Source organism: Rasamsonia byssochlamydoides, assembly GCF_041956645.1.
Source record: "Rasamsonia byssochlamydoides strain NRRL 3658 unplaced genomic scaffold VTN77scaffold_32, whole genome shotgun sequence".
NCBI classification, from domain to species: Eukaryota; Fungi; Ascomycota; class Eurotiomycetes; order Eurotiales; family Trichocomaceae; genus Rasamsonia; species Rasamsonia byssochlamydoides.
The window spans coordinates 267,832-293,573 of record NW_027192415.1 but is presented as its reverse complement, the minus strand read 5'-3'; the positions used below and the strand labels follow the sequence as shown (position 1 = coordinate 293,573).

Below are 25,742 nucleotides of genomic sequence, written 5' to 3'. Positions count from 1 at the left end.
ATCGAATTTGATTAGGGGGTGGTGGTGGATGACGTGGCAGCTCGGTGTCCGTGGCAGCTCGGTGTCCGATTACGTTAGTTACTGTTACAGACAATATACAACTAATATTTAGTGTGTGCGAATCTTTTTGATGCCCACCTCCGTACGGAGCACGGAGTATGTACGGAGTACGGAGTACTCCGTACTGTAGATCCCGCATCCACATCGGCATCCCCTATATGCAGCTATGCTGGGCCTGGAATGATTTTCTAGCGCCCGTGCTGATCAGAGCTAGCCAGCCAGGATGCTGATCAGGCCACCCAGATTGCTATTGCATTCGGGAACACGTGGCTGATAAATAAAATAAGCACTTAGATATCACATAATCACACTGGTAAGATCTGGACAGCCTCGCAGCCTCATAGCCTTATACGTTCCTCTTACTTTAATATCTTTACTACTCCGTAGGCAGCTGGTTCCTGGGCTATCTAGTAGTTAGTCTGCTTCATTCTTCCTGCCTAGTATCTTCAACTGGCTAAGCCTGCATACAAGGGTATTATTTCCTTATTGCTATGTTTAGGGTTCTACACCTCTACTGTATTGTAGATTAGTATACTATACCACTATACCACCTTAGGATTTAACACCGGTTATTATAGTCTATCTACGGAGTATATCCTCTAAATGGAATTGGAGGCCCTTTCCTAAAAGGCTACATCTAAGAACTCTATAACAATTACAGGGTATATACGGAGAATTTCGGGATCTAAGTCGGGATCCCGTTATCACTGCTATAGTAATTATAATTACTAATAATCATCATCCTTTTGTGTTTTTTTTTTTGGCCCCTATTTTGTTTATACCTAGGTGATAGAGGAAGGGAGTTAACTGGTTAAGTAAGTAAAAAATCTAACCTATCCACGTACTCCGTAGTACCTAAAACCTGAGTGAGGATTGAGCTGTCCATATGCCTTTGTCATACTCATACCTTTTATGTTTGACTACTGTAGGCACTGCTATAAGCAGCAACCTACCTAGTAAGAGTCCTTAGTAAGAGTACTATTTTTTGGGAGCTCTCCAGAGCTTTATCCAGATATGAATCGTATAATGTAAAACTTGCAATCTCTTGATTGTCTAACGTCAATTCTCATATCTACATCTCTATTCTACAGAGAATACTGTTTGCTTCTGCCTCCTCAGCAATTCATCAAGAAACTAACTGATGGTCACGCCATCTTTCTCGAATGGATGGATCTCGCTCAGTTCCAGGTCTCCTTGATCAAATCGGCGCACTTCTCGCCAATGCCGTACGCCGGCATCTGAGTGTGTCCGCTGTGGAGGATCGGCATGATACTGCAGTCAGCGACACGAAGGTTCTTCACACCCTTGACGCGCAGCTTCTCATCGACAACACTCGTAGGGTCATCCGCCTTGCCCATCTTGCAGGTGCCGGCAGCGTGGTAGCCTAAAAAGAGAGTCTGATTAGCGCGAAGATATCTCTTGCAAATGATTGACAACACCACATGTTGCATCCGAACTTACAAGTCGTAGCGTTCTCCTTCACGTATTCCTTCCATTCTTCTCTAGTCGTGTACTTGTGGTGGTTCAGGTGTGGTGGCCAGGATCCCTTGACGATGTCCTTGGTTCCCTTTCCTTGCATGACGATTTCGTTACCGAATCGGCAGGCCTCCGCAAGGACTTCCAGGTCCAATGGATCAGCAAGGTAGTTGGTGTCCACGACCGGCTTCTCCAACGGATCCTTCGACTTCAGCGTCACAGTTCCCCGAGACCTGGGGCCGAACAGCTCCGAGATCATGGAGAATGCGTGTTGGTGGTTAACAGGGAACTGGTCGAATTGCTTCGGTCCTCCATACAACTCGGTTGTGAAGAACTCGATGTTGGGCTGCTTCGGGGTCAGGCCCATGGGGTCACGACCCGGCTCGCGAGGAGCGTTGTTCCACAGTTCAGAGTCCTTCAGACGCTCATCGAGACGAGCAAAGGCGAACGGTCCGAATGGGAAGGTGGACAAGAATCCAGTCTTCTTCTCCTTCCACAGGGCGTACGTCTTTTGGAAGTTGTCATCGTGGTAGACGAGGTAGTCGTTTGTCAGACCCGGTTTGTCAGTCTCATAGAAAGCAAAGACGATCTACAAGAGACGATGATTGTCAGCACTTGTAGTACTATCAGTATCCGTTGGGCTTACCAAGTGGTCCATCAGGTTCTTTCCAACACCCGGCAAGTCAACCAGAGTCGTGATGCCGTGCTTCTCCAGCTCCTCTTTGGCACCGATACCGGATCGGTTCAGAATGTTGGGACTGCAGTATGCACCTCCGCTGACGATGACCTCCTTCTTCGCGTACACCTCATGTGTCTTTCCATCAGCGTCCACCACAGCGGCTCCGACCGCCTTCAGCTCCCCGTCGACCTTCTCGATGAGGACCTTGTCGACCGTCGTGTTGACCATGAGAGTGATGTTGTTTCGTTGGTTTTCTTTGGTGATGTAATCGGCTGCTGTTGTGCGCAGCCCCTTGTACACCGTTCGGGGGACATGTCCGCATCCATGGGGGTTTTCGCCCGTGGAGAACATGTCATGGTCCAGAGGAAGACCCTGAGAGATGAACGACTCCATGAGGAGGTGCCCAATCGGGGCCAGATCATGGGGTTCGGTGTTCAAGGGGCCATCGTAACCGTGGGCGTCCTCTGCAGCTTTGAACCATGGCTTGGTGTGGAAGTTCTCCGCCTACTTCCAGTTATTACCAGGCCCTTGTCAGGAGATGACTCTGGCTCAGCACATACCTTCTTCATATACTTGAAGAACTCTTCACCACTCCAGCCCTCAAGGCCCCAGTCGTCATAATCCTGCTTGGTGCCGCGAATGCAGAGCGTGCCGTTGCAACCACTGCAGCCGCCGAGATAGCGACCACGGCTGAGCTTGACCTGGCGGTTGTTCACGCTGGGCTTCGGCACACTGACGATGTTCCAGTCCGTCTCCTTGTCGAACAGTTGGGACCAGCTGGAGAAATAAGTCAGCTGTGTAGAGCATGGTCAGGACAGGACAGCACTTACCCTCCAACCATATGCACATTCTCGAGATTCTCATTGTGAGGGCCCGCTTCAATCACCAGGATTTTGACGTTGGGATCTTCAGCCAGTCGACCGGCGACGACACATCCTGAAGTACCACCACCGCAGATGATGTAGTCGTACTCAGGCTGGCGAGTAGTGGAAGCCATGGTTGATTTTGCACTGCAAAATAAAGTTTAGCGGTTTAACGGTGAGACAAGGGTAGACAAGGGTATGTCGGTACTGGAGAGACAGAGGCAGAATCTCCCAGGCGCTCAGCTTTATTTATATCCCTCGCACCAGAACCATGACGGATCTGAATCCGCGACAAGCGGTCTACCTGCCGTTGTTTTCCTCTGTCCTACTGGAGCCAAGAGCGGAATTATGTCGCGACAAAGTTCATGGTGTCTGGCCTCGTAATTGGCCAGTGGGGCCGGTCGTTGTCAGGCAATATCAGGTCAAATAAATGAGAGATCTCCAAGGAGACTGTCATGCAGAGCTTAGCTGGTGGAGACGTTCTCAGACGCCAATGCATCCTTAAGTTTAACGGCGCTGCCATATTTGGAAGGGATAGGGCAGCATTCGAAACGTTAATCTTTTCCTGGAGTAGTGTGAACGTGGAAGTGAATGGCCTGTAACGTGCACAGCAACAGATACCCTCCGAGATGCATGAGGCCACGCTATGCCTGGACTCCCTAGCAGCTCTTCCACCCGCTGGTATGATGCGCATGATGTGCAGAGCCGGTGTCGTGCAGATGGCCAGGTCGCGACCAGGGTCAGGCAAAAGAAGCTTCCCCGGCAAATTGGCCCAGGTCTCCCGACGCAGCTGATCTTACCGCTTTGGGCATTTTCTGCAGCAGCCCACGTACGACGGCGCCGGCGTATGATCTAAGTAGATCTAAGTAAATCTAACGGGGAGAACACAAATCAGCGATCGGAGGACCACGGTACTAGACCGGGGGGAAAAAAAGGAACAACGGCTGTCAGCTCCACATGAACAAAGCTTATCCACACCGATTCTATGCCAGCTGAGACTGCACAATGCTATTGTGCTGTGTATGAGGATTCCAGGGGAGCTACCGTCTGGGGTGCCCCCCCCTTTTACCATATTCAAGGCTTATCAAGTCTAGATATCCTTTCGGCAGACCGGCTCTGGGTCCTCAAAGAAAAATCATTCTAACCCTCATCCTCAGTTTGCGGGCGACTGGATGAAGCAACAATGACGACGCCCTTCCAGACGGAAGCGTGGACCGAATATGCCATCGGGGTCATCATTCTTTTTCTTCGGATCTTCGCGCGATGGAAGGTGGTCGGCTTCAAATGGCAGGGAGATGACTATTTCACCATTGGCGTGCTGATTTTCTGGACGGTAAGTCTGCCATCCTTCCAGATGATTTCCACCGGACTGACCGATGAAAAATTCCAGGCTGAGCTGTCCATGCTGGAATTGATCGGTAAGAATTCCGCGTCTGCTGTGATGGGACAACACTAATTCTCACCGCCAGGTCAATACGGTACCAACATCGGTATCTACGACAACATCGGCGCCACTCTGTCCAAAGAGCAGATTCGACGCTACGAGATTGGGTCCAAATGTCTGCTCGCCGGGTGGACCTGCTATGTCACCTTGATTTGGTGTTTGAAAGCCTGCATGCTCTTTTTCTACAACCGAATCACGTATGTAGATGCTTGCTCTGTTGCTAAGCCTTGCTAAATGATGTGTTGTCAGCCTGGGTCTCGCGCAGCAAAAAGCTGTCAAAATCACGGCAGTGCTTTGCGTCTTGGCCTACATCGCGGTGATTGCGGTGATTTATGGCCATTGCACGCCCGTCCACAAGAACTGGCAGGTATACCCCTATCCAGGTGGTAAGTTTTGCGCTCGACTCTTATGAAGCAGAAGACTGTTCTGATTCGCGACTAGATAATTGTTCAAAGGACATTCCCAACTACCTGGCAATCGTGACGACAAACATGAGGTGAGAACCAGACGCCTGATGTCAAGGTTTTTTTTTCTGACATATCGAAGCACCGACTTTATGATCCTCTGCATCCCGATACCACTATTGTGGAAAGTCAAAATCCCGCTGCGACGGTAGGCTCCCAAGTTTGTCTCCTCTGGCTGGTGGATGCTGACATCTCAAGAAAACTTCTCATTGGCCTCTTGCTTTGCTCCGGTATCTTCATCATGACTGCCACTCTGCTGCGATGCCTCCTTTCTCTGAAGGACATCAACGGTATCAACACGAGTACGATTTGGGCGATTCGCGAGACCGTAAGCCAGTCCCATCCCTCCTCGTTTACTTACGTTGCTAACCCATATTCTACTAGTTCGTCGGAATCGTCGCCGTCAACGCCTCCTGCATCAAACCGCTCTTCAGCGCCTCTCGCTGGCTCCGATCCTCCAAGAACGGCTCCTCCAACAAGATGAGCAACCAATACGCCTACGGCAACAACTCATACCAGCTCTCCAGCCAGCTCGAGCGGTCCCAGGGCGGGTTCCTCAGCAACAAGAGCACGAAACGGGTCCAAACTGAGAATAGCAGCGAGGAGATGATCGTCAAGGACTTCGACACCTACAGGAATGACGTCTCGGTGGGCGTGGACGTCAGCAACGGCGGCAAGTCGTCCTTCGGCGAGGGAATGCTGACTGACGGCATCCACGTGACGACAACGTATGAGGTTACGCCGTCTAGAAGAGATGAATATGATGTGTAGCCTGCTGCGACATTTGTTCGTTCGTTCAATTCGTTCTTCGTTCAACTGTACCTGTACAAATTAAGAGAAGTGGGGTACATAGGGGTGGGACCGTTGATTCGATTTGATTTTCAGCAAGGACCCACAAAAAACATTTCTGGATTCTTTCATTTGATTTATTCGATTCGACATGAGATTTCTAGGGACGGGACAATTGGTTGATTTGTTGGTTTTTATTCAGAGACGACAAGGACAGGGACAAGGGCCAGGACCGGGACCAGGACCTAACAAGAAAAGAAAAAAAAATAAGAAAAAAAAAGGAGAAAAAACAACACTTCTGAACTCATTCAATCGATTCGACGTGAAATTGTGAAATTGCCTTGAAATCGCTTTTTTTTTTTTTGGAAATGTCAGAATCAGAACTATTAGAACTATTCATACAGTACAGTTTTCTTTGTTACAATGTATTTAATGGGTTTTGTATTTATAGTTTTTTTTATAGTATAATATAGGACTTCGTTATTATTAATATACATGATAATAGATAGATAGACTCACGAATGGAGATGGACAGGACAGGACAGGACAGGACAACGAAAGCTAGATAGAGATAGATAGAACACTACATACTCATACTACAGAGATAAGATACACCTGATTGTTTACTCTTAGTATGTACATATCCCTTCTTAAGGCTGTATGTATATGATGGCAAGTGCCAAAAGAATTTGATTTCTTCTCCTCAGGGTCAACTTAAGCGAGGAGATGAATTTTGTCAGTCAGCATCTCATGACTAATGATATGAGACAAATGAACTGACCACCTGGTCGGGTCTGTCACTAGGACAATCGCTGTCAACACAGTCTAGTGGTCAGGAATTCATATGAATGGGAGGGGAAAGCATCTGTGGTGCAGATGGAATTCTCCATGTAGCCTTTGTTATAAATGTGTATGGATATATAATGAACGAAAGTGAAGGCAAGGCGCACACGTCACATCTCATCAGCTTCTGGACGATGCCCTTTTTTCATGCAAGTGATGTTCGACCCGTCCAATTGTTCAGTACCAAAGCGCCTTGTTCCAGTACAGGCTCTTCGCATTCGCCAGGTCATCCGTCCCAAGGTAGAAGGTGGTGTTGAACACAAGCTGGGTACTCGAGTTGCCGTACTGGGGCCAGTAGAGCTTGTCCTCCGCCCACATGGTGTTTGGGTTGCCGGTTAGAACGAAAGAGAGCAGATACTTCTGCATCTGAATCTGTAAATGCGTGTCAGTGAGCTTCATGTAGAAAAATAGTGTTAATGGTGACGTACAGCAATTGTCGAATTGACTGAAGAGCTGCCGCCAGCGGGGCCGGTTGAGTTCGAGGCGCTGGCCGGGGCACCACCAGGAACTGTAGAAGAGTTGCTCGTCGAACTACTCGAGGAGGAAAGCGTGTAGGTGCTGTACCCTGAATTTATTGTATAAATCAGCCAAGAGTGCAAGTACAAGCTTGTCGAGGGGGACCTACAGTAGTAACTCTGATCCGTCCCGTGGGTGGCCTCACCCAACGCCACCATGGCATTCCACGTCTGGTTGTTGAGAGCGTTGGTCAGTGCCAGGTTGTGCGCAGTCAAGTCGAGCGACTGCTTCATGTCGGAAAAGCGAAGCCCGGGACTCGAGTAGTCCGACTCGGGGTACAGCGACAAGATCTCTTCCACAACGTCATCGGTGATAGCGGGGAAAAAGATTCGCAGGTATGTAGACACGTCTTCGGTAGTGTTGACCCCTGACCATGCTTGGCTGTTGGCCTCGTGTTGCTCATGGCTGATCACTAAGGGACCGCTGAAGTTGAAGCGTTTCTGGTAGAGCTGGGCTTCATCTGTCAACATTTAGTTAGTAGCGGCCAGAAGAAGATGCGTTCAAAAAAATATCAACTTACAGGTGTCCGCCACGAAATCGCCGTCAACGCGAGGCTGGAATTGGTAGGTGTAGTTTTCTTGAACGGCATTGGCAGCGCTCGTGAGCGTGTCGAAGTCAACGCTACGCATGCAGTCCAAATGTCCGCCATCGCAACCAACAGCTGACGAGACGTTCTGCCAGAACATCTGGAACATCACACGTGAGATCCAGAGCGCACTTGATGAAGGCAGGAGAGGAAATGAGCTCACCTCAGCATGGTGGTGGCCAGCCCCAGGAACAAACCCTGGCGACATGACGTAGGCGCGGTTGAAGAGCTGCTCGGCATGACCGGCAAAGCGCTAGAAAGGTCAACAAAATAGTGTCTTGTCAATCAAAATGGTTGTGAGCTTACAGTCAACTGGAACAGAACCTGAGAACCGCCCGCAGAAAATCCCACCGCAGTAATCTGATCCGGATCACCGCCAAAGGCACTGATGTACTTCTTCGTCCATTGGAAGGCGTGCTGAACGTCCCAAAGCGCCGTGTTGGTGGTGCCACCCTCATGCAGCACGGTAGGGCTGTTAGCCAACCCGGTGATGCCCAGTCGGTAGTTGTACGCCACAAAAATGAAGTCCTTGGTCAGGTTGAAGAGGCCCTCGGGTGTGTTTTGCGACTTGCTGCCACCGGTAAATCCGCCGCCATACGTCCACACCATGACGGGGAGTTTCTTGCCCGTGCTGTTGGCAGGCGCCCAAATGTCCATGTAGAGGCAGTCTTCTGTAGAGGCGCAGTCAACATCCGCATCAGCCAAGGAGCCATTGTTGACCTCAGTTTCGACCGGGGGCCACTGGGGCTTGGCCCAGCGGAGGTCACCAGTCGGAACAGCAGCAAAGCGGATGTTCTGGTATTTGTAGTAACCAAGGGAGTCGTTGCCAGCAGCGGCAACAACAGTACAGTAGTCCAGCGTGACGGAGGGCATAGACGAGTCCGAGGTGGTTGGAGTCGGAGTTGGAATGGCCGAGACCATGGATGCTGTCAGGGGCAGCAAAAGTGTGGCAAGTATACGCATGATGAGGATGATTGAGAGACAGACAAGGTTACTCTGCGCGCGATGAACGAGTGTGTGAGGTGAAATAGCAAGAGAAAGGAGAGCAAGCTGGTATTATGTAAAAAGCCTGAACGGCCTGCCAGCTGTATAACTTATAGGACTCCGCCATCCTTAATAATCTGTAGTCCGGTCAATGTCCGGTTTACGGTATGGCAGACAGTGGCTGAAAAATTAGTTAGATGAACAATAAACTGAGTTCGATATGCTAGATACATATCTTGTAGAGTGATGATGACGCGGCATGACTGGGAGCATAGCTTTGGCACGATTGCCAAGATTGATCAATCGCCTCGATATCACTCAGGAAAATTCTAAAAGTGGGGTTAACATAATGGCAATCCACGCCCTTACGAAACTGGAACAGGAAAAGGAGACGTATGTAAGCTGCCTAGGAAAATAGCGAAAAATGACTCCTTTGGTTTCCAATCCATACCTATGAAAGCTGAAACATTCGACAAATGAGGATATAGAGAGGGAACATCGGTGGAAAAACATTTATACGCGGGTTTCTTTCTTTGCATACAAATCAATTCAATTCAGACTTGGCATGTTTTAGCGGTCCCGAAGTAATGAACCCTAAATTCATCCCGGTTCAGTGCTTTGCCGCTTTTTTAAAACTACGCGAAGGCTGCCGTTGATGATCCTGCAAAGCCTCAATGGCTGCGCAAAAGTTAGGTTGCATGATGGCAGATGGCAAGGAGTGGAAGAGGAGAGCGCCATAGAGAAGAGAACATTAGGAGGATTCTGGATGTATGTACAGTACATTAGGGGGAAAAAAAATAGAGCTACTATTCTCAAGTACTTAATACTATTTTTAGAGTGAAGCTCTCTGCCTTAAGCCCTAGAATGCTTCTGCAATGTATAGATGTTTAGTGAACACATCTTTAGGAATGGGTGGATTCTAGGTAATCTCTGTTTTATTGTACTCCGTAGTCTCTGAACGGTTCCACCTTAGATAGCCCTAATAGTACTACTCCATATAGTTAGTTGATCTGCTTTAATAATTAACCTTGTCCATAGGCAGGCACATTATCAAAATATTCCCTCCTTACATGCCTCTGCCTTGGTTTCACAACAAAAAAAAAAGCATCCCTTGAGTTACCCTTGAAAGTGTCTTTCCAACTTTATTGTATTTCTGCCTCTAGTAGAGCTCTTCTGCCTCGATGGTCCTAGCCACGGATCTTATCTTATCTGATCTGATCTTTAAGCTCTTCTCATTCCTCAGGTCAAGTATATGTAATGAGCGTATTATTGAATTAACTAGATACTGCGCTAAAGCATTAATTAGAAGGTACTTGCCAGGGGATCCCAAATTTTACTCTTGATATATTGTAGACTGCATCTAGTTGACAGACTAACTGCAACAGTCCAAGCAAAGCAAAGCAGTTAGTAAAAATGATACAGAAGTAAAAAAGGTCAAATTCAAAGCCTGGTCCTTTGAACTAACTACCTGCCTACCTACCTAGGTTCCTACCTAATCCAGCACGCCTGCCTGCCTACAATACAATACAACAAACAAAAAAAAAGGAATACATCAAATTCTAGTTAGGTGGATGAATCTCCTATAATAACCCAGGAATGGAAGGAGGAAAAAAAAAACGATATTGTTTTGATACACAGCGAAAACGAATTAGACCTTCGTTTCTGGCCTCTATGACATCTCATCCTCCTCCGGGTGATGATGGCCGCCCTCGTTGTCACTCGCGTGAAAGGCATCCCCAAACGCAGAGTTCTCGAGATCCGGCAGATCCAGATCGTGCTGCTCCCCATACGCGGCGAGCGCGTCGCCCGCCGAATCCATGTTCGTATAGTTGGTCGCGTCGTCGAAGTTGCTCGTCTCGAGGCCCGAGGTGGCTGCACCAGGCGTCAGGCCTGGAGCTCCGCTGCTCGGAGTATCGACGGTGGGCTTGTCTCCTGCGCCGGCGGTACTGTGGTCCTTCTTGTCGACCATGACCCAGTCGCCGGTTTCGCCATGGGCGGTGTTACTCTGCGTCGGCTCATTGGATGCTGCGCCGCCCATCTCGACGTCGCCATCTAATTGGGGAACTGAGGAACCACCTGGGCCACTTGTCGCCGTTTGTCCAGCGGTAGTCACAGCAGACCCAGCTGTTGCGGCCGCCGCGGTCGAGGGAGGACCCTGTCCGGGAGTCGACGTCGGTGGAGAGCCAAACTGATCCAGAAGATGGCTGTCAGTGTGGTCCATGATAATATCGCCCTCTAGTCCACGTACGTCATTGCTTTCTGCTGGAGGTGCTGGCTCAGGCTCGATCCGCTCCAGCAACCCACCCTTCTCAACACAGGAGATGTTCGGTTCCGGTACGATCGACCTTCCATATGAATTTTCCAGCTCTTTGACGACGTCGTCCACTTTGTATTTAGGCGTCCGCACGGTATAGTCAGCGGTTGATGTCTCTTCCTCGCTGGGAAGGTCAATGCGGCCTTCCAGCCTCCAGATTTCAGAACCCGTCTCGGAAGGATTGGCCGCTGCATCGCGCAGTTTCATCTCGGCCTCCTTGAGAACCGACAACCGTCCGATCTTCTCCATCCTCCGAGCGTGTCGTTTTTTCAGTTTCTCGATCTCTGCCGTCATGTCGGCCACCCTTTTGGCGACCCGATCTGCAAACTCTTCCGCTTTGTCAGGCTCCATCTTTCCCGCCTGCAGGGCAACCCCGCTATCTTTGGGGTCTTTCCCGGGAGTAGCACTGACGGGAGCTTCAAAGAAGCCTGCGGTCAAGGACTCAAGCTCGCCTTTGCGACCCAGACCGAGGTCGACGGGCGTAATCTGCTTGATGGTATACGGTGACGCAAACACTTCCTCCATCCACTCGTGGTGTTGCTGGTATCGCATTTTGCTGATTTCTCGAGGGCTGAGAAGGTCCAGCATATCGCCGGAGATCTCCTCATCCTCCAAAGAGAAGTCCGCCGTAGCGGCTGCCATCGCACCCGTCGAGCCGCGATGGCCTCGGGGCGCTTTGGTTGGCGTTGGTCCCATGCCGCCGGGTACTCCGGCCCCCTGATGTGGCGGATAGAAAGCTCCTTGCGGTTGCCGGCCCGGTATCGCATTCGGATAGACGTTGGGCGGTTGCGCAAATCCCTGCGGCCCCATCTGAGGCGGGAAACTGATCGTGGGCCAGTTGTTGCGGTCATGCAGCATGAATTCCTTCCGAACTAACTGGCCTTGACTTTGCAAGAACCGCCGCTGAGCTAGCATTGCCTGTATTGGCGGCGTAATCGGAATCCGGTTGGCTGGGATATGGTCGCTCTGGGGAGCTCGCGAATAATGGACAATCCACAGCGATGGATCCGGCGGTGCCAGGTTTGGGTTAGGAACTTTGGGAGGGAGCAGGCGATAGCGGCGGCGAGAATGGGTCGCGATCGTCTCGTTGGGAGGATGGTAACCGCTTCGCTGAATCCACATTTCGACCGTCTAGTAGAATAGAAGTCAGCATATCCTTCACTATAGTCGACAGCGCCGCCTATCGCGCTCGGTAACACGTACGTAGCCTCTGGCCTCGAATGTGAAGGCCTGTTCGGCATCTGCCCAGACATATCCATCGCTGGCAAAATTCGTGCCCAGATGATTCAGCGGCTGCCATGTCAGCAACGTAGTTCCATCAGGCGGTCCATCCAGAAAGGTCCAGTGCATCGGTTGCAGCTCCCGTACGACCTTGGGAGCAGAGATGAGGTAGTCGACCACCGTTTCTGTGGGCAGCGCATTCATCACCGGATAGCGCGATCGCGACACCAGGTGCATGTGCGGCAGCTGGAGGACATCATGCCAAGTTAGTTGCAATTTTCGGACGTTGAAGGGGGGAAAAATCGAAGGCATACCAGCTGCGCCGGAAGCCCACTCGCAGGGTCATTCATCTTGGAGAGATTGAGCGTGTTTCGCTCGCGAGAATCGTAAAAATCCCACCGATGTTGTCGCAATCAATCCGGCTGTTCAGGAGTGTTTCGAGAGGAGTGCATGCACGATGGATGGTGCGGTGATAAGTTGGCAACCGCAGAAGACAAGCTATGTGCTTTCTAGACGCGACGCGGATTTAGAGATTGAAGTCGAGCAGTCAAGATGGCGTTCCGGCAGACGGCAGCAACCAAAAGCGCATTTATGCCTCAGGCAGAAATAAGGCACGGATTTGATCTTATCGCCACCAACCTTATCCTCTCATTAATCCTCGTTTTCTTTTTATTTGCTCCTGCTTGCTGGTCTTGAGATCCACGACATTCCCATAGATAATCCAAAATGGATGCAATCTGCGGGTGTCTATTTGAATCAAAAATGCGTTGGGAATAAATTCATCTTCCCAGGGCTCTACACGAACAAAACGCGTAGATTACTGCTTGAAATATTGTTTTAACTTTTATTATTATGACCGGATATACTCATATCTTCTCAAGTGGTCGAGTTGAGGGACTTCTCAAGCAATGGATTGCCATCGAAAAGAAGATTAGCAAAATAAACTCTAGGGGCCCGTGACATCAATGACCTCAACTGGCACACTTGTTAAAAAACGTAAAAAGAGATCATGTTCTTCATCGTGGTGTTTCCAGAAGCGATACAGTGGTGTCTTGTGAATAATGAGATGCTCGCCATTAGAGTACGCATGAAGCATCCTTCCATGTGATGGGCCCATAAGGGAGAACATCAGAACCTTGATAATAGGGATCATATCAGAAATAGATAGATCGCTGATCTGATAATTCGAGGCAACATGGGAACCTTACAGGAACGATGGACTGATTTTCATAATTTTCCTCTTTCATCCGTCGTGCGATGAGGGTGAGGATAGTGGTCAGCTCGCCCCGCAGAAGCCTTGCATCGCCATTATGATTGTGAATGATAATAACCATGAGATGTGGGTAGGATACATCGTCAAAGCTGAGAACCGTCATCGTCTGCCACCAACTGCTCTCGATATGTGAAATGGACAAGCCCGCATCGTCGTCAATGAGAGGATGAGGTATGCTGGTAGAGATTATGGGCTTCAGGCGTTGCTGCAACCGTAATCAGATTACTCACCAGAGCGGATCCCATTTGGTCTGGTCGCTCAACGTCCCGTAAGAACCATAGCCGGCTCGGGGAATGTGGAAATAATGATTCTCGAGATAAGACAATATGGCCTCCGCTCGCCGGCAAGGCCGAGCGGAGCGATCGAATTCACGAGGGGTGAAGTCTCGCAGACCGCTGTCATCATCCAGTTTTTCGTTCTCTACCTCATGATCCTTCAGCTCCTTGAGTGGCGAAGGTGCAAAGAAACATTCAAAATCAGGATCATCATTCTTATCGAAGGTGAACTCTGCCAATTGAATATTAAGGTCGGCAAGCTCTTGATCTTCGAATTGAGAAGCTTTATGCTGCTTGACAACCTCCAAAAGACTCTCTATGTTCTCTTGGACCTTCACCCGGAGAACTTCTTCGCCTCGAGGTGATCTCTTCCGAGGCGTATTCACGCGTAAGGGTAGCTGAAGCAGGGACATCTGCGAAGTATATCGACTAGGAGTCTTCTATTTTCTGGTCTGTGCAGAGAAGGGACTCAGGACCAAGGCAGTTCCGAGGTGGCCGTGAAGGAAGAAAGTTCGTCATTATCATCCATGGTACCACTGCAAAAACAGGCAGCACCCATGCATTTACTGCCTGATCGCCTTAATCAGCTGGAAACATCACGTTTGAATTTCTTGGACGCTGATTTACACATAATCGCACAATTATCACTAGTTTCCAGGAACTATCTTTGGGCCGCTCTCGTAATCCGGCTCATCTCTCTGCTTGTCTTTGTCAAGTCGACCGGTCTCTCCTATAGAAGATCGCAGACTCCATTTACAAAAGGTTGACCAGCGATCAGAGTTGACGTTCTCTGGGTCTTTGAATCTGGGCAGCATGTAGTCTGAAAGTGGATCGGAGGCCTTGACAATTGCTGCTGCGGCGACTGTTTGTGGTTATGACGGAAGCTAATGCAACTGGTCTGAAATGAACCTGCTTAGGTGCATTGTCGTGCTTTCTTCCTTGGCTGCAACAACTGCACATGTGTGCGACAAACGGGGAACAGGAGTGTGGACGACTTTATTTGTGGACGGGCAGGAAAACGAAATGCTTGACACAGCCCCCTAAGACAAGTGACTCCAGGCGCTAGAGATGACGGTCAGCAATAACAGAAAGATCTTGTTACAACAGTTCAGGGACGGATTGATTCTATGATTGGCTGTATCAGCATCAGTATCATCAAGGGAAGAAGCCTTAGATTGCAAAATATTGTACCGTGGGATCCGATGGCGGTAAAAGTTATTTGCCCGCTGAAGGAGACATCGATTAATATCATATGGTTATGGCATCGTAGATGATAAGATCTCTTAAGGCCGAGTCACTCAAGTTATCAAGGCAAGAGCGAGTTGCTGAGTTTTTCACCTGCCTAGTTAGGTAGGTGCGGTCCTGTTGGGCCCTTTCCTAAAATGGACGATCTCGGAAGGGTTCCGCAAGCCAAACGACAGACGGAGCTTAAATCAAGTATCGTGTGCGAGTACAAGGACTCCGGTATCGGTCTCCACCAAATCCCTCCGCGCGCTCTGACCTCGACTGAGTCGGCTCATGTGACATTCCTTATCCTCCGTACGGAGAAATCCCTACGCCAGTGATATCGTCGGATCTTGCGTTGCAGCATGCCACCAAAGCCATGCACGCCATGCGGCACCGATGCCAGCGTCGACCTTCTCGAGAGGGAAAACGATCGACAAAAGCAGCGGATCAAAGATCTTTACCATGGTGACGTTGTGAACTAGGCTGCAGAAGCCCCAGCCGTGCGCTTCTCCACAGTTCCTCCGCAGTATTCTTAACCGATTCCGGTCTTCTCCACGCTACGCCCGCTCCACAGCCGGGGTGCCTCAGCTCTCTTCGTCGCCTTTCTTTGTGAAGTGATTAATAAAATTTGTCAACTTCACAGCTAATAATAATCCTCAGAATGACTGGGCTACACCCCTCCGGGCCTCCACCGAGTGTCCTGGCTGCTGATTGCTTTCCCCACGATTTCGGAGTACCGGACTTTGTTTCCACGAGAAGCTAGGTAGCTACCCAATGCACTGCTGATGCCTGCATCAGATCTTAGCCCACACATATAAGATTTTCAAGCTGCCCCTCATGTGGCGATCTGAGCTTCCATTCTGAGTCACCTCAACCCGCCTCACGTAGATGGGCTTTGCGAACAGAACCAAGAGTCCTTGAGCAGAATTCTTTTTGTTGCATCTATCCTAGCCATTTGACACTAGGTGACCGTCAGGAAGACGTGGGCTCGTCCAAACATGGAGCTCTCTTCTGGAACCGCGCCAGCAGACATTGCGCCTGCGGTTGACGTTGAGAAACCGACCGAGGTGCGCTTGGAAGGAGACGAGGAGAAGGTCGTGCCGATCGCCCAAATCCCTGCCATTGATCCCGTCATCGAAAAACGCGTCGTAAGGAAACTTGATGCTCGAGTCCCAGTGGTGACAGCCTTTCTGTGTAAGTTTGTGCCTGTATGAGCTTCGAGACTGTTAGTAGCTTACTGAGACAATCCCAGATCTTCTGGCTTTCCTAGATCGAAGTAATATCGGGTAGGACACCCCCTCCTTCTCCTCAGAAGACAATAGTTGATAGAAGGCAATCTAACTGAGGACTTCAACTAGAAATGCGGAAATCGCGGGAATGCAAAAAGACTTGGGCCTGAATGGAAGCAGCTATGCCTGGCTCCTGACGATCTTCTACATCTCCTACACGGTCTTTGAGTTCCAGGCGTTGATGTGGAAGGTTCTTCGTCCACACAGATGGGCAGCCATAACGGTGGCCGTCTGGTTGGTGTTCCTTTGAAGGTCAATTTCCGTGACCATCCCAGCTGAACCTTTGCAGGGGAATCATGGCGACCTGTCAAGCGGCTGTTCAGAGCTGGAGCGGCCTCATGGTCCTGCGCTTCTTCTTGGGTGCTGCCGAAGCTGGCTTCGGCCCAGGTGTACCCTATCTCATGTCCTTTTTCTACCGTCGCCGTGAACTCGGTCTCCGTTGCGGTCTGTTTCTTTCCGCGGCACCGCTCGCAAACACCTTCGCAGGGGCGTTGGCTTACGGCATCACATCGGGCCATTCGAAACTGGCAAACTGGCGCCTGCTCTTCCTGGTCGAGGGACTCCCAACCCTTCTGGCTGTCCCGTTGGCTTGGTTCGGTCTCCCGGATTCTCCGGCTGAAGCGAAGTTCCTGACCGAGGAGGAGAAGGAAGTGGCTCGGGCAAGGGGCTTGAGGCGAACGGGAGAAGAGCACCAGAGTCGGGGGATCGTTTGGAAGGACATTGGCATGACATTACTGGATGCCAAAGCCTGGTTCACTGCGGTACGTTGGGAAGGGCAAGATGGTTGTATCAGCTTCTTTGGGTTCAAGACTAATACTGGTTATCCGTGACAGCTTATGTACTTCAGTTGCAATGTCAGCTTCTCGTCCCTGCCGGTCTTTCTCCCGACGATCCTGAAAGACATGGGCTTCACGGCCATCAATGCCCAAGGACTCACTGCGCCTCCATATTTCCTTTCCTTCCTGGTGACGATCTTCACCACGTGGGTCGCAGATCGATTGCAGCAGCGGGGTTTGATGATTGCTTTCCTCTCCCTTGTGGGGGCAATTGGCTACGTGCTTCTTGCCGCGTGTTCTTCCGTTGGAGTTCGTTATTTTGGCGTGTTCCTCGCCGCCAGCGGCGTATTTCCGTCGATCGCCAATATCCTTCCCTGGGTTCTCAGTAAGTTACTGCCTGGATCTCAGTGGGCTACCTTGGCAACAGTTCATCTGACAGTAATTTCCACAGACAATCAAGGCTCCGACACGCGACGAGGCATGGCTATGGTTATCCTCAATGTTATCGGACAGTGTGGGCCCTTCCTGGGCACGAATATCTTTCCTGACAAAGACAGCCCTCGTTATGTCAAGGGGCTGTCCATCTGTGCGGCCTTCATGTTCTTCACCACTTTTTTGGCCCTCAGTCTTCGCACCTTGCTTGCCTGGGAGAACCGGCGTCTTGACAAGCGCCACGGTACTCGAGCCGCGCAGAGGGAGGATGAGAAAGGCCAAATCGCCACTGCTGAGGAGAACTACGGGGCGGATTTCAGATACGTGCTTTGAGAGACAGCGATAATCCTTGCTATTATGATGGAAATATGATTTTCTATTATAATGGAGATGATTTTTGTGATAATTACCTAAACATTGCCAACATAACATCATGTAAGCATATCACGAAACCTGCCGCTCACCAGTCACAAATTGGCAAGGGGTTATTATTAGTAGTAAGTGATATCCATTAGTGATGGATGACACATATCAGTAAGGAATATGGCATGAAATATGGTAAGGAATATAGGTATGGAGCGCACCCGGAAAGTCGATAATCAATCAGCGTCTTGTACAAATCCCGAAGAGAGGCTAGTCGGTAAGTGACTGCCCAGAGTGACAAAACAGTCATTTCTTATCCATTTAACTCTGCTGACGATGATACAGGATATGATTCTTCCTAACCTCCGCATGGAAATTTGCATGCCTTGAACTCCTGTGAATGAAGCTGTTGACTCAGTAATCGACTTACCGGATGTACTAAGGAATAAAAGAAATCCCAAGGGGACAGTGGAAGTTCCAGGTAGGAGCGAGTCACTAGATGACTCCATATGACACATGAAGAAGGGAGTCATGGAGTCCAAGGAGTTATTTTACTGTTCTTAAAGTCCCAGCTTGACACTTTCCTTCCTTCTTCCTTCTTCCCTCTTCCTGACAACTGTGGACATTTTTCTTCCATACTTATCATCGATCCTACTTTTGATCAAAACCAGAAAGCTTCTACTGAAATCATTGGTAAGGCCCTCGATCTGCGGGAGAGTGGTGATAATACGACTGCAAACATGAGTGAAACACCTGGAACAATGGACGGTCTTGCTGACTGGAGCAAACTTGATCCGAGTAACCTCGAGGTCCTCAACGTGCTGGATATTACGCATGACAACTTTCTTCAACTCAAGCAAGACCTGGCTGCTGCGGAACGTGAAGGGAGCGATCCTAATGCTCCATGGGAGGACCGAGTTGGTCTTCTGTTAAAGGACGACGCAATTGTGGACTGGCTTAAAAAAGGAGAGAGGGACGTGATTCTTCTTGATTGCCAATGCGAGGACAAGAGGATGACTGCTCTGGCATGTTCGAACCTCGTCAGCATCATACACTCTGATTGGGTGCCGCTGAATAAAAATATAACAAGATACCAAGTACTCTACCATTCCTGCGGCAGGCACACAAAGTCGGGCGATCTAATGGCAGGACCCGAGGGCTTGGTGAAAGCCCTTCTCGCCCAACTTGTGACTGAGGGCAATATCAGATCGACACTTCCGTCTTAAAAGAAAAGTTAAAAGAAGGGGAAAAGGCTTATTGCACCCCACATCTGCTAGCGCTGCGCCGCGCCATCAAAGAGCAGCGCAAGCAAAGGAAAGACACAGTCCTTTTCTGCATCGTTGATGGAGCTCGCCATTTTGATACTCCGGAATGGAGAGACAAGACGAAGGAAGTCATTGAAACGTTATAAAACATCGTCCAGAGTCGGCCGCACTTCAGACTTCTCGTTACGGGTGACGCGAACAGCAGTATCTCGAAAGCCATACCACGTTGCGATCATATCGGGTGGGATGAGATCGTAAAAAGCTTCAAGCGTTAGACGCTTGTGGTCCCACCTAGGGAGATGCTGCCCACTCAGACTGAGTAGACAAGTGATGTACTCTACATTGGTCTGTGCATTTCATGTACTGTACATTATCTGTGAGAGTACATGTATGTGTGTGAGCTAATATGTAGCTAGCACTTGAATTGAAATCAGACATCTACATTCTACGTAAAGTTTTAGAGAGTAACAGTAAATCCTTACCTGAGACACTTATATTTCCATATGAGCCTCGACAGTGTTCGTTGATTTAGATTTTATTAAATCAATATATCAAAGGCCAGGTTCTTATCTAATGTCTCCACAGCCCTAAGCGTGGTCTGGAGTCTATTACGTTAGTGACTTATTCTGCCAATCTGATAGCGGATATGTTTGAGATTCAGGAGAATCCTGCGATATGATCCTCCTAGTCGGTACGTAGAACACATAGATTATGTAGATAATATACTTCCTACGCTTGAATTGTTGCATGCTAGAATCAATTCTGCCTTCATATATCATTTCATGCCATTTGTAGGCTCGTAATTACTTTGGAGATCTACCTAGTCTAGATGTGTTTCTCGTTTAGCCACGAATTGATCAATCTGGGTATGTGCGTGGTTTTTTTCCCCCACGGATATACGATACTTCTCCGCGTCTCAAACTAGGGAACTGGGGAAATATGTATGTCCAGTACATAATTTAATTGAAGTCCCTAACAATGTACATAACACTATACATACAAAATATGCCCCTTCAAAGTAAAATATTTTATCTATCTTGATTATTATTAATTGACCCAATCAAGTTCTAGTGATTACTTGCAGTGGCATTCTGGAACGGGCTCCACTAACCTTGTTGGAGATAAAGTTTATTAATAGTGCAGGTGGCTCTTTCCTCTTTTTCTTCTTGTCTTGTAACCCGCATGCGTCATGGTCATGTGCAAATAAAACAGTCATACCACATCCGCACTCACCACCCTGAGATCAATTACTTCTTTGGCGGAAGCTCGTCAGCAGCAGGGCAATAAATTATGTGCATATTTGTATGTTCTGCACATACCATGCACAATTAATGTTTGAACTATAGTAGCACATATTTCCGATCTCGTTTTGCAGCATCTGCCTGTTGATATACCCTTGAGGGCATATTATCCCAGCATTGGACTTGTGGCTCTTTCTTCCCGTGTTAATTTCACATTACCTGATTCTCAAATCATTGCTCTCTGGGATCTCAGCTTCAGTCGAGAATTGGCTCTTTTTGGTGGATTTGACATGGCTTCATTGCAGGCTGTCAACAAAGATAATCTGCATGCTGTGGTGGATATGGGGAGGTAAGCCTGAAATTCAATTAGACTTTCAAGTACTATCTTCGTATTTAAACTTACGGAATTCAGCAATGGTATTCGATTCTCGATCTCGGATCTTTCCGAACCAACAACGCGCATCATGCCCACCATCTTCCAAGATCGGGCAGGGATATCGCTGTATGACGCACAATTTTCCACCGCGGATCGACAACGTGGACCCATCCCTCCTCCGGTCATTGAAGAGGTTGTGACCAGGCTGGTTCGTTTCAAAGCAACCTGCGAAGACTTTGGCGTCCCCTCGCAAAACATCCACGTCCTGGCGACGGAGGCGACAAGAACAGCGCCAAATTCGGCCGAGTTCATCTCCATTATCAAGCAGAAAACTGGGTGGGAAACGCGCATGCTGTCGAAAGAGGACGAAGGTCGCATCGGCGCGTTAGGCGTGGCCAGCAGTTTTGCCTCCGTTGAAGGCCTAGTAATGGACCTCGGTGGAGGCAGCACTCAGATCACCTGGATGGTCGCCAGAGACGGCGTTATCACTATCAGTCCTAAAGGCTCCATGAGTTTTCCGTACGGGGCTGCTGCACTGACGAGAAGGCTGCAAGAGGCTCGCCGCAAAGGCCCACAAGCTGAAAAGGAACTGAAGCAAGAAATGAAAACAAATTTCCAAAACGCATACCAATCCCTTCTCATACCAGAAACTCTCGAGAAGACTGCCAAGTCACGCGGTGGTTTTGATCTCTATCTCTGCGGTGGGGGGTTTAGAGGATGGGGATACCTGCTCATGAGCCAGTCCAGGCTGAATCCGTATCCGATTCCCATAATCAACGGTTTCAAGGCTGACCGGGCTGAATTCATTGATACCGTGGCTGTCATGGACACCGTCTCCCAATCCGATACAAAGATCTTTCGCGTATCCAAACGGCGGGCCTCGCAAGTTCCTGCAGTCGCCTTCCTTGTCAACGTCCTAGCTGAGGCTCTTCCTTTCATCAAATCCATCCAGTTCTGCCAAGGAGGCGTCCGCGAAGGCTTCCTGTACGATAAATTAAGCACTGATGTCCGAAAGCAAGATCCTCTCCTGGTGGCGACAGCCCCGTATGCACCCCCATCGGCGAAATCAATCTTTGATCTCTTAAGATCCGCCCTCCCGGATACATCCTCACCCATATTATCGCGTCAGGTTCCGTCCTCGTTTACTGCCGGCCTTCTTCTAGCTCTATCTAACCTTTGCTTCGCCCATTCCTTTGTCCCGAGGGAGACCCGTCCGGCTGCCGGTCTCTACAGCACGACTACCGGCATCCTTGCGTCAGCCAATAGTCTTGCACACACTGATCGTGCCCTTTTAGCTCTGATCCTCTCTGAGAGATGGCCAGGAGATCTTGCACCTGCCGAGCAATCATTTCAATCCCGTCTGCGCCGATTCGTCTCTCCGCAGGAGGCATGGTGGTGCCAATATCTCGGGCGCGTGGCCACTTTAATTGGGGATGTCTATCCAGCCGGTCGGATCTCAGACCGCGAGTGGCGCATCCAGTTCCATGCCAGCTGGCAGCAAGTTTTCAAGAAGAAGCAAGGAACTACAGATGCTCTCTGTCTTAAGGTCACGGTCAATGAAGTGGTGAGCCAGGCTGTGACTCGGGATTCTCTGCAGGATGCGGTCGAGAGAATAGAGAAGATTGGAAAGCGCAAGAATTGGATCAAGGCTGAGGACCGCCTTGGGGCTGAGCGGATAGCAGGGGACTACGGTGTGAGTGTCGAGGTGGCACTCTCATCAGGGACATAGCGCTTGAGAGGACCGACTCTTGATTCTGCCTTGATGGAGTCGCAGCACTCTTTGCAGTTTGGCTACCTTTTCTTTTTCGCGTGATAATATCCGACATGCTTACAGAATTACCAATTTGTTTTACGCAAAATACATGCACAACGACGTCAAAATGAAAACATTCAAGGTCCCTTATAGTACTCCGTACCTACGTCTGAAGACATGCAGTCGGAAAAACGCACGATAATATTGTGAGCATGGTTAAAAATGGCGGTTTTTCTGGTTCTTGCTCCCGGATCAACGGATCATCAACCGGATAAATAGGATAAATAGGCACGCTCCTTCGACATGCTTCCCCGGATTCTTTTGTCTCCCCGGCCAGCAACCACAACAATTCCCCCAGGATCCGGGGCCATGCGTTTGTAACTAACATATCATGGCTTAAGGGTAGTTAGCTTGAAGACTGGCTGTCTACTACATACTTAGCCTGGAGCTCTAGCTACTTTTCGCCCCGCAATGTTTTCCAATCTCACCTGACGGGATTTGCTGGAAATTCATTGAACCGGAGACAATGGATAATCAACAAGAACCACATGGAGCCATGCGGTCTGCAGAGATGGAGACGCTGCAGGATATAATTATTAATAATGCCTTCAGAACACAATTAGGAGACAAGGCTGTCATTCCAATCTGTCTTGTACCCTGCTTCGCAGCTCAGACCTGGAGCCATGCGTTTCTTTCAAGTTGAGGCTGTTGCTGTGCCTCTCCTCCTGGGCGTTGTCTCGGGCTATCCAAGCAATCTAGTACAGAGAGACACGTCTAGCTTCTCGAATAGCAAGACCTCCCTGACTCTTCTGTTCCAGAATAACCTGAACGGCACCGACGATGACAACCATGTTGGCGCCATCCTGCTTGATCCGATGACCCGAGCCGATGCAATCACTGCGTGCCAGAGTATTGGGGAGTCACTGATCTCCGCGAGCACGCTCCAGCAGCATCAGGAGGACTTTGTCCATTCGCTCTCTTACCAGGCCTATGCTGGACGCGCGCTGCCAGTGCAGAATTATCACATCAGCGACGGGGTTGTCACTGTCACAGAAAATGTTGATCACTTCGTTTTCCTTCCCCCTGCACTAGATCTTGTCGAGCTTCCCGTTCTATGTACCCAGTCAAGCAATGACAACACTCCAGGGGCAACTGCTACGCCTTCGAACGAGATCGTAGTCGCATCAGGCGGTAACGAATATGTCGGATTCCGCAACAAGAAATCCTTCCGGTTCTTAGGGATTCCCTACGCGGACCCGCCTCAACGATTTGAGTACACAAACCTCTATTCACCCAAATCGCAGACCATCAAAGCGACTGCCTATGGCTCTCAGTGTGCTCAAGTGGGGGGTGGTAGCGAGGACTGTCTGTACTTGAACATTCAGACACCATACATTCCCAAGGCTGGCTCGACCAAGGATCTAAGACCCGTGTTGTTCTGGATTCATGGCGGAGGCTTCACTGGTGGTACCGGCGCTGATCCTCTCACGGACGGTGGTGACTTGGCTTCTCGCGAGGACCTCGTGGTCGTTACTATCAACTATCGACTTTCCACTCTGGGCTTCCTTGCGATCCCTGGAACGGACATTCGCGGTAATTTTGGCATCGCAGATCAGATCCTTGCTTTGGAGGTAAGCATGGCTGTTGGATTAATTATGTATTACTTTATCGCTAACATCGGCTTAGTGGACCATCAACAATATTGCTCAGTTTGGTGGTGACCCTCACCAGATCACAATCATCGGAGAGTCTGCAGGAGCAGGTTCTGTGAGAGTATTACTGGGATCCCCGCCAGCCCTGGGAAAGTTCCAAGGCGCGGTTGCCATGTCAAATCTGGGTGGTGGAATAGATCTCGGCTTGAGCGGTGACTACGCTACCACGTACAGCTCGTACTTGACAATCGAGGGTTCATATGAAGTTGCTGGTCAACAAATATTCTCTGAGGCTGGTTGCAACCAGACCAGTCTCTCGGAGCAAATTGCCTGTCTCAAAGAGGTGCCGGCCCTGACCTTGGTTAGTCTGAATACAGTAGCCCGCTACGTTGTCCAAGACGGCCATTACGTTAATACAGAGGAGCTCGTGGTCAACAGAAATGGCAGCACGGCCAATGTCCCGGTGATCTTTGGCAAAGCTGCCAATGATGGCGCCTCATTCTCGACTTACCCGCAGACTCCGGTCACTTCTGAGTTGGAAGGTATTCAAGCCGCCTTGGGAATCAGCGCCGCCTACGCCCAGAGCATCATCGACTCTGGGCTCTTCCCATACTACGACACAGGCAATGTGACCCTGGACTCGTTCAATGTCTCCCAGCGGGTGGCCACAGACAACCAATTCCGCTGCATCGACCAGGCTACTGTCTATGCGGGAGTGAAATCCGGTGCCTTCAAGCCGTCGTATTACTATCAGATGGACCGTACTTCTGGGGGATATGACCCCAACAACCTGGGAGGTCCGCCGGTCACGCCTGGCTATCCGAACGGTAACCCGAACCTTCCATACTTCCGTCTCCATGGTTCCGATCTGCCCTGGGTCTTTGGCAACTTGTCTACCCTTCGCGACGCCCGGGATCTTTATTCCATCCAGCTGACGTCCGGATACTTTGCCGAATTCGTCAAGTCTGGACAGCCCAACCCACCGATTGAATATCTGCAGGTGCGCGGATATCAAACTACTCTGGAGGGCATCCAACAGGCAGGTCCCTGGAACCCGGTTGGGAGTTCGACTGGCCCTATCCAACTTATGGACTATCCTAGTCGACAGGCGCCGTTCCAGGACTTGGAGCAGTGTGCGTTCCTCAACTATTCAATTACGTATTATCTCGATGGGGGGAGTTAATTGTCTAATGGGATGGAATGATATGATTTCCCGATTGAGATGATCTCGCACTATATATATTCGGAAACCGCGCTAAGGAAACGCATAATACAGCATAATTTTGCGTATTCTTTTGGATAATAATAAATACGACAGAACACAGTATTTAGAAATTGCATATATAAGAAATTTCTGGGAGATTCTTCCTTTCTTGTGCTTTGTTAACCGTAATTTTCCCAATAGGCGCTTCCACCACGTAATTGCTGAGGACGAAACAACTCATCACGTCAACATCCTCAAAGTCACGAAAGAATCGTAATGAGAAATCTCAACAAGGCTGTTGCCCTTGTCAGACCATTTCTGAAAACACAAAGAAAGATTTCTATTTCTAGATCTCTGCATACTCATAGTCTAGGCCA

The 25,742-nt window shown here is 49.5% G+C and overlaps 10 protein-coding genes across 10 annotated transcripts; 6 read left to right on the top strand and 4 right to left on the bottom strand.

The window, feature by feature from the left end:
* Window positions 1-1,238: 1,238 nt before the first annotated feature.
* Window positions 1,239-3,212, bottom strand: VTN77DRAFT_4694 (uncharacterized protein; the record flags this gene model as incomplete). The annotated part of the gene is made up of 5 exons (XM_069420781.1): window positions 1,239-1,444; window positions 1,522-2,125; window positions 2,183-2,719; window positions 2,776-2,992; window positions 3,046-3,212. The coding sequence occupies 5 exons, from the start codon at window positions 3,210-3,212 to the stop codon at window positions 1,239-1,241; spliced, it is 1,731 nt and encodes a 576-aa protein (XP_069277656.1).
* A 495-nt stretch (window positions 3,213-3,707) lies between these two features.
* VTN77DRAFT_4693 (uncharacterized protein) lies at window positions 3,708-5,757 on the top strand (the record flags this gene model as incomplete). Its single annotated transcript, XM_069420780.1, has 10 exons — window positions 3,708-3,759; window positions 3,806-3,907; window positions 4,236-4,411; window positions 4,469-4,496; window positions 4,548-4,719; window positions 4,772-4,908; window positions 4,964-5,018; window positions 5,069-5,134; window positions 5,185-5,314; window positions 5,371-5,757. 10 exons carry the CDS (start codon window positions 3,708-3,710, stop codon window positions 5,755-5,757), a joined length of 1,305 nt encoding a protein of 434 aa, XP_069277655.1.
* A 1,038-nt stretch (window positions 5,758-6,795) lies between these two features.
* VTN77DRAFT_4692 (uncharacterized protein) lies at window positions 6,796-8,641 on the bottom strand (the record flags this gene model as incomplete). The annotated part of the gene is made up of 6 exons (XM_069420779.1): window positions 6,796-6,990; window positions 7,047-7,183; window positions 7,244-7,594; window positions 7,655-7,820; window positions 7,884-7,973; window positions 8,027-8,641. The coding sequence occupies 6 exons, from the start codon at window positions 8,639-8,641 to the stop codon at window positions 6,796-6,798; spliced, it is 1,554 nt and encodes a 517-aa protein (XP_069277654.1).
* Window positions 8,642-10,373: 1,732 nt separating this feature from the next.
* VTN77DRAFT_4691 (uncharacterized protein) lies at window positions 10,374-12,589 on the bottom strand (the record flags this gene model as incomplete). The annotated part of the gene is made up of 4 exons (XM_069420778.1): window positions 10,374-10,892; window positions 10,953-12,149; window positions 12,222-12,485; window positions 12,554-12,589. The coding sequence occupies 4 exons, from the start codon at window positions 12,587-12,589 to the stop codon at window positions 10,374-10,376; spliced, it is 2,016 nt and encodes a 671-aa protein (XP_069277653.1).
* Window positions 12,590-13,738: 1,149 nt separating this feature from the next.
* Window positions 13,739-14,200, bottom strand: VTN77DRAFT_4690 (uncharacterized protein; the record flags this gene model as incomplete). Its single annotated transcript, XM_069420777.1, has 1 exon — window positions 13,739-14,200. The coding sequence occupies one exon, from the start codon at window positions 14,198-14,200 to the stop codon at window positions 13,739-13,741; it is 462 nt and encodes a 153-aa protein (XP_069277652.1).
* Window positions 14,201-15,169: 969 nt separating this feature from the next.
* Window positions 15,170-15,491, top strand: VTN77DRAFT_4689 (uncharacterized protein; the record flags this gene model as incomplete). Its single annotated transcript, XM_069420775.1, has 2 exons — window positions 15,170-15,326; window positions 15,376-15,491. The coding sequence occupies 2 exons, from the start codon at window positions 15,170-15,172 to the stop codon at window positions 15,489-15,491; spliced, it is 273 nt and encodes a 90-aa protein (XP_069277651.1).
* Window positions 15,492-16,012: 521 nt separating this feature from the next.
* VTN77DRAFT_4688 (uncharacterized protein) lies at window positions 16,013-17,844 on the top strand (the record flags this gene model as incomplete). Its single annotated transcript, XM_069420774.1, has 6 exons — window positions 16,013-16,208; window positions 16,267-16,300; window positions 16,373-16,537; window positions 16,593-17,064; window positions 17,137-17,464; window positions 17,531-17,844. The coding sequence occupies 6 exons, from the start codon at window positions 16,013-16,015 to the stop codon at window positions 17,842-17,844; spliced, it is 1,509 nt and encodes a 502-aa protein (XP_069277650.1).
* A 770-nt stretch (window positions 17,845-18,614) lies between these two features.
* VTN77DRAFT_4687 (uncharacterized protein) lies at window positions 18,615-19,100 on the top strand (the record flags this gene model as incomplete). Its single annotated transcript, XM_069420773.1, has 1 exon — window positions 18,615-19,100. The coding sequence occupies one exon, from the start codon at window positions 18,615-18,617 to the stop codon at window positions 19,098-19,100; it is 486 nt and encodes a 161-aa protein (XP_069277649.1).
* A 1,570-nt stretch (window positions 19,101-20,670) lies between these two features.
* VTN77DRAFT_4686 (uncharacterized protein) lies at window positions 20,671-22,485 on the top strand (the record flags this gene model as incomplete). The annotated part of the gene is made up of 2 exons (XM_069420772.1): window positions 20,671-20,729; window positions 20,793-22,485. 2 exons carry the CDS (start codon window positions 20,671-20,673, stop codon window positions 22,483-22,485), a joined length of 1,752 nt encoding a protein of 583 aa, XP_069277648.1.
* Window positions 22,486-23,192: 707 nt separating this feature from the next.
* Window positions 23,193-25,344, top strand: VTN77DRAFT_4685 (uncharacterized protein; the record flags this gene model as incomplete). Its single annotated transcript, XM_069420771.1, has 2 exons — window positions 23,193-24,140; window positions 24,196-25,344. The coding sequence occupies 2 exons, from the start codon at window positions 23,193-23,195 to the stop codon at window positions 25,342-25,344; spliced, it is 2,097 nt and encodes a 698-aa protein (XP_069277647.1).
* Between the last annotated feature and the right edge of the window lie 398 nt (window positions 25,345-25,742).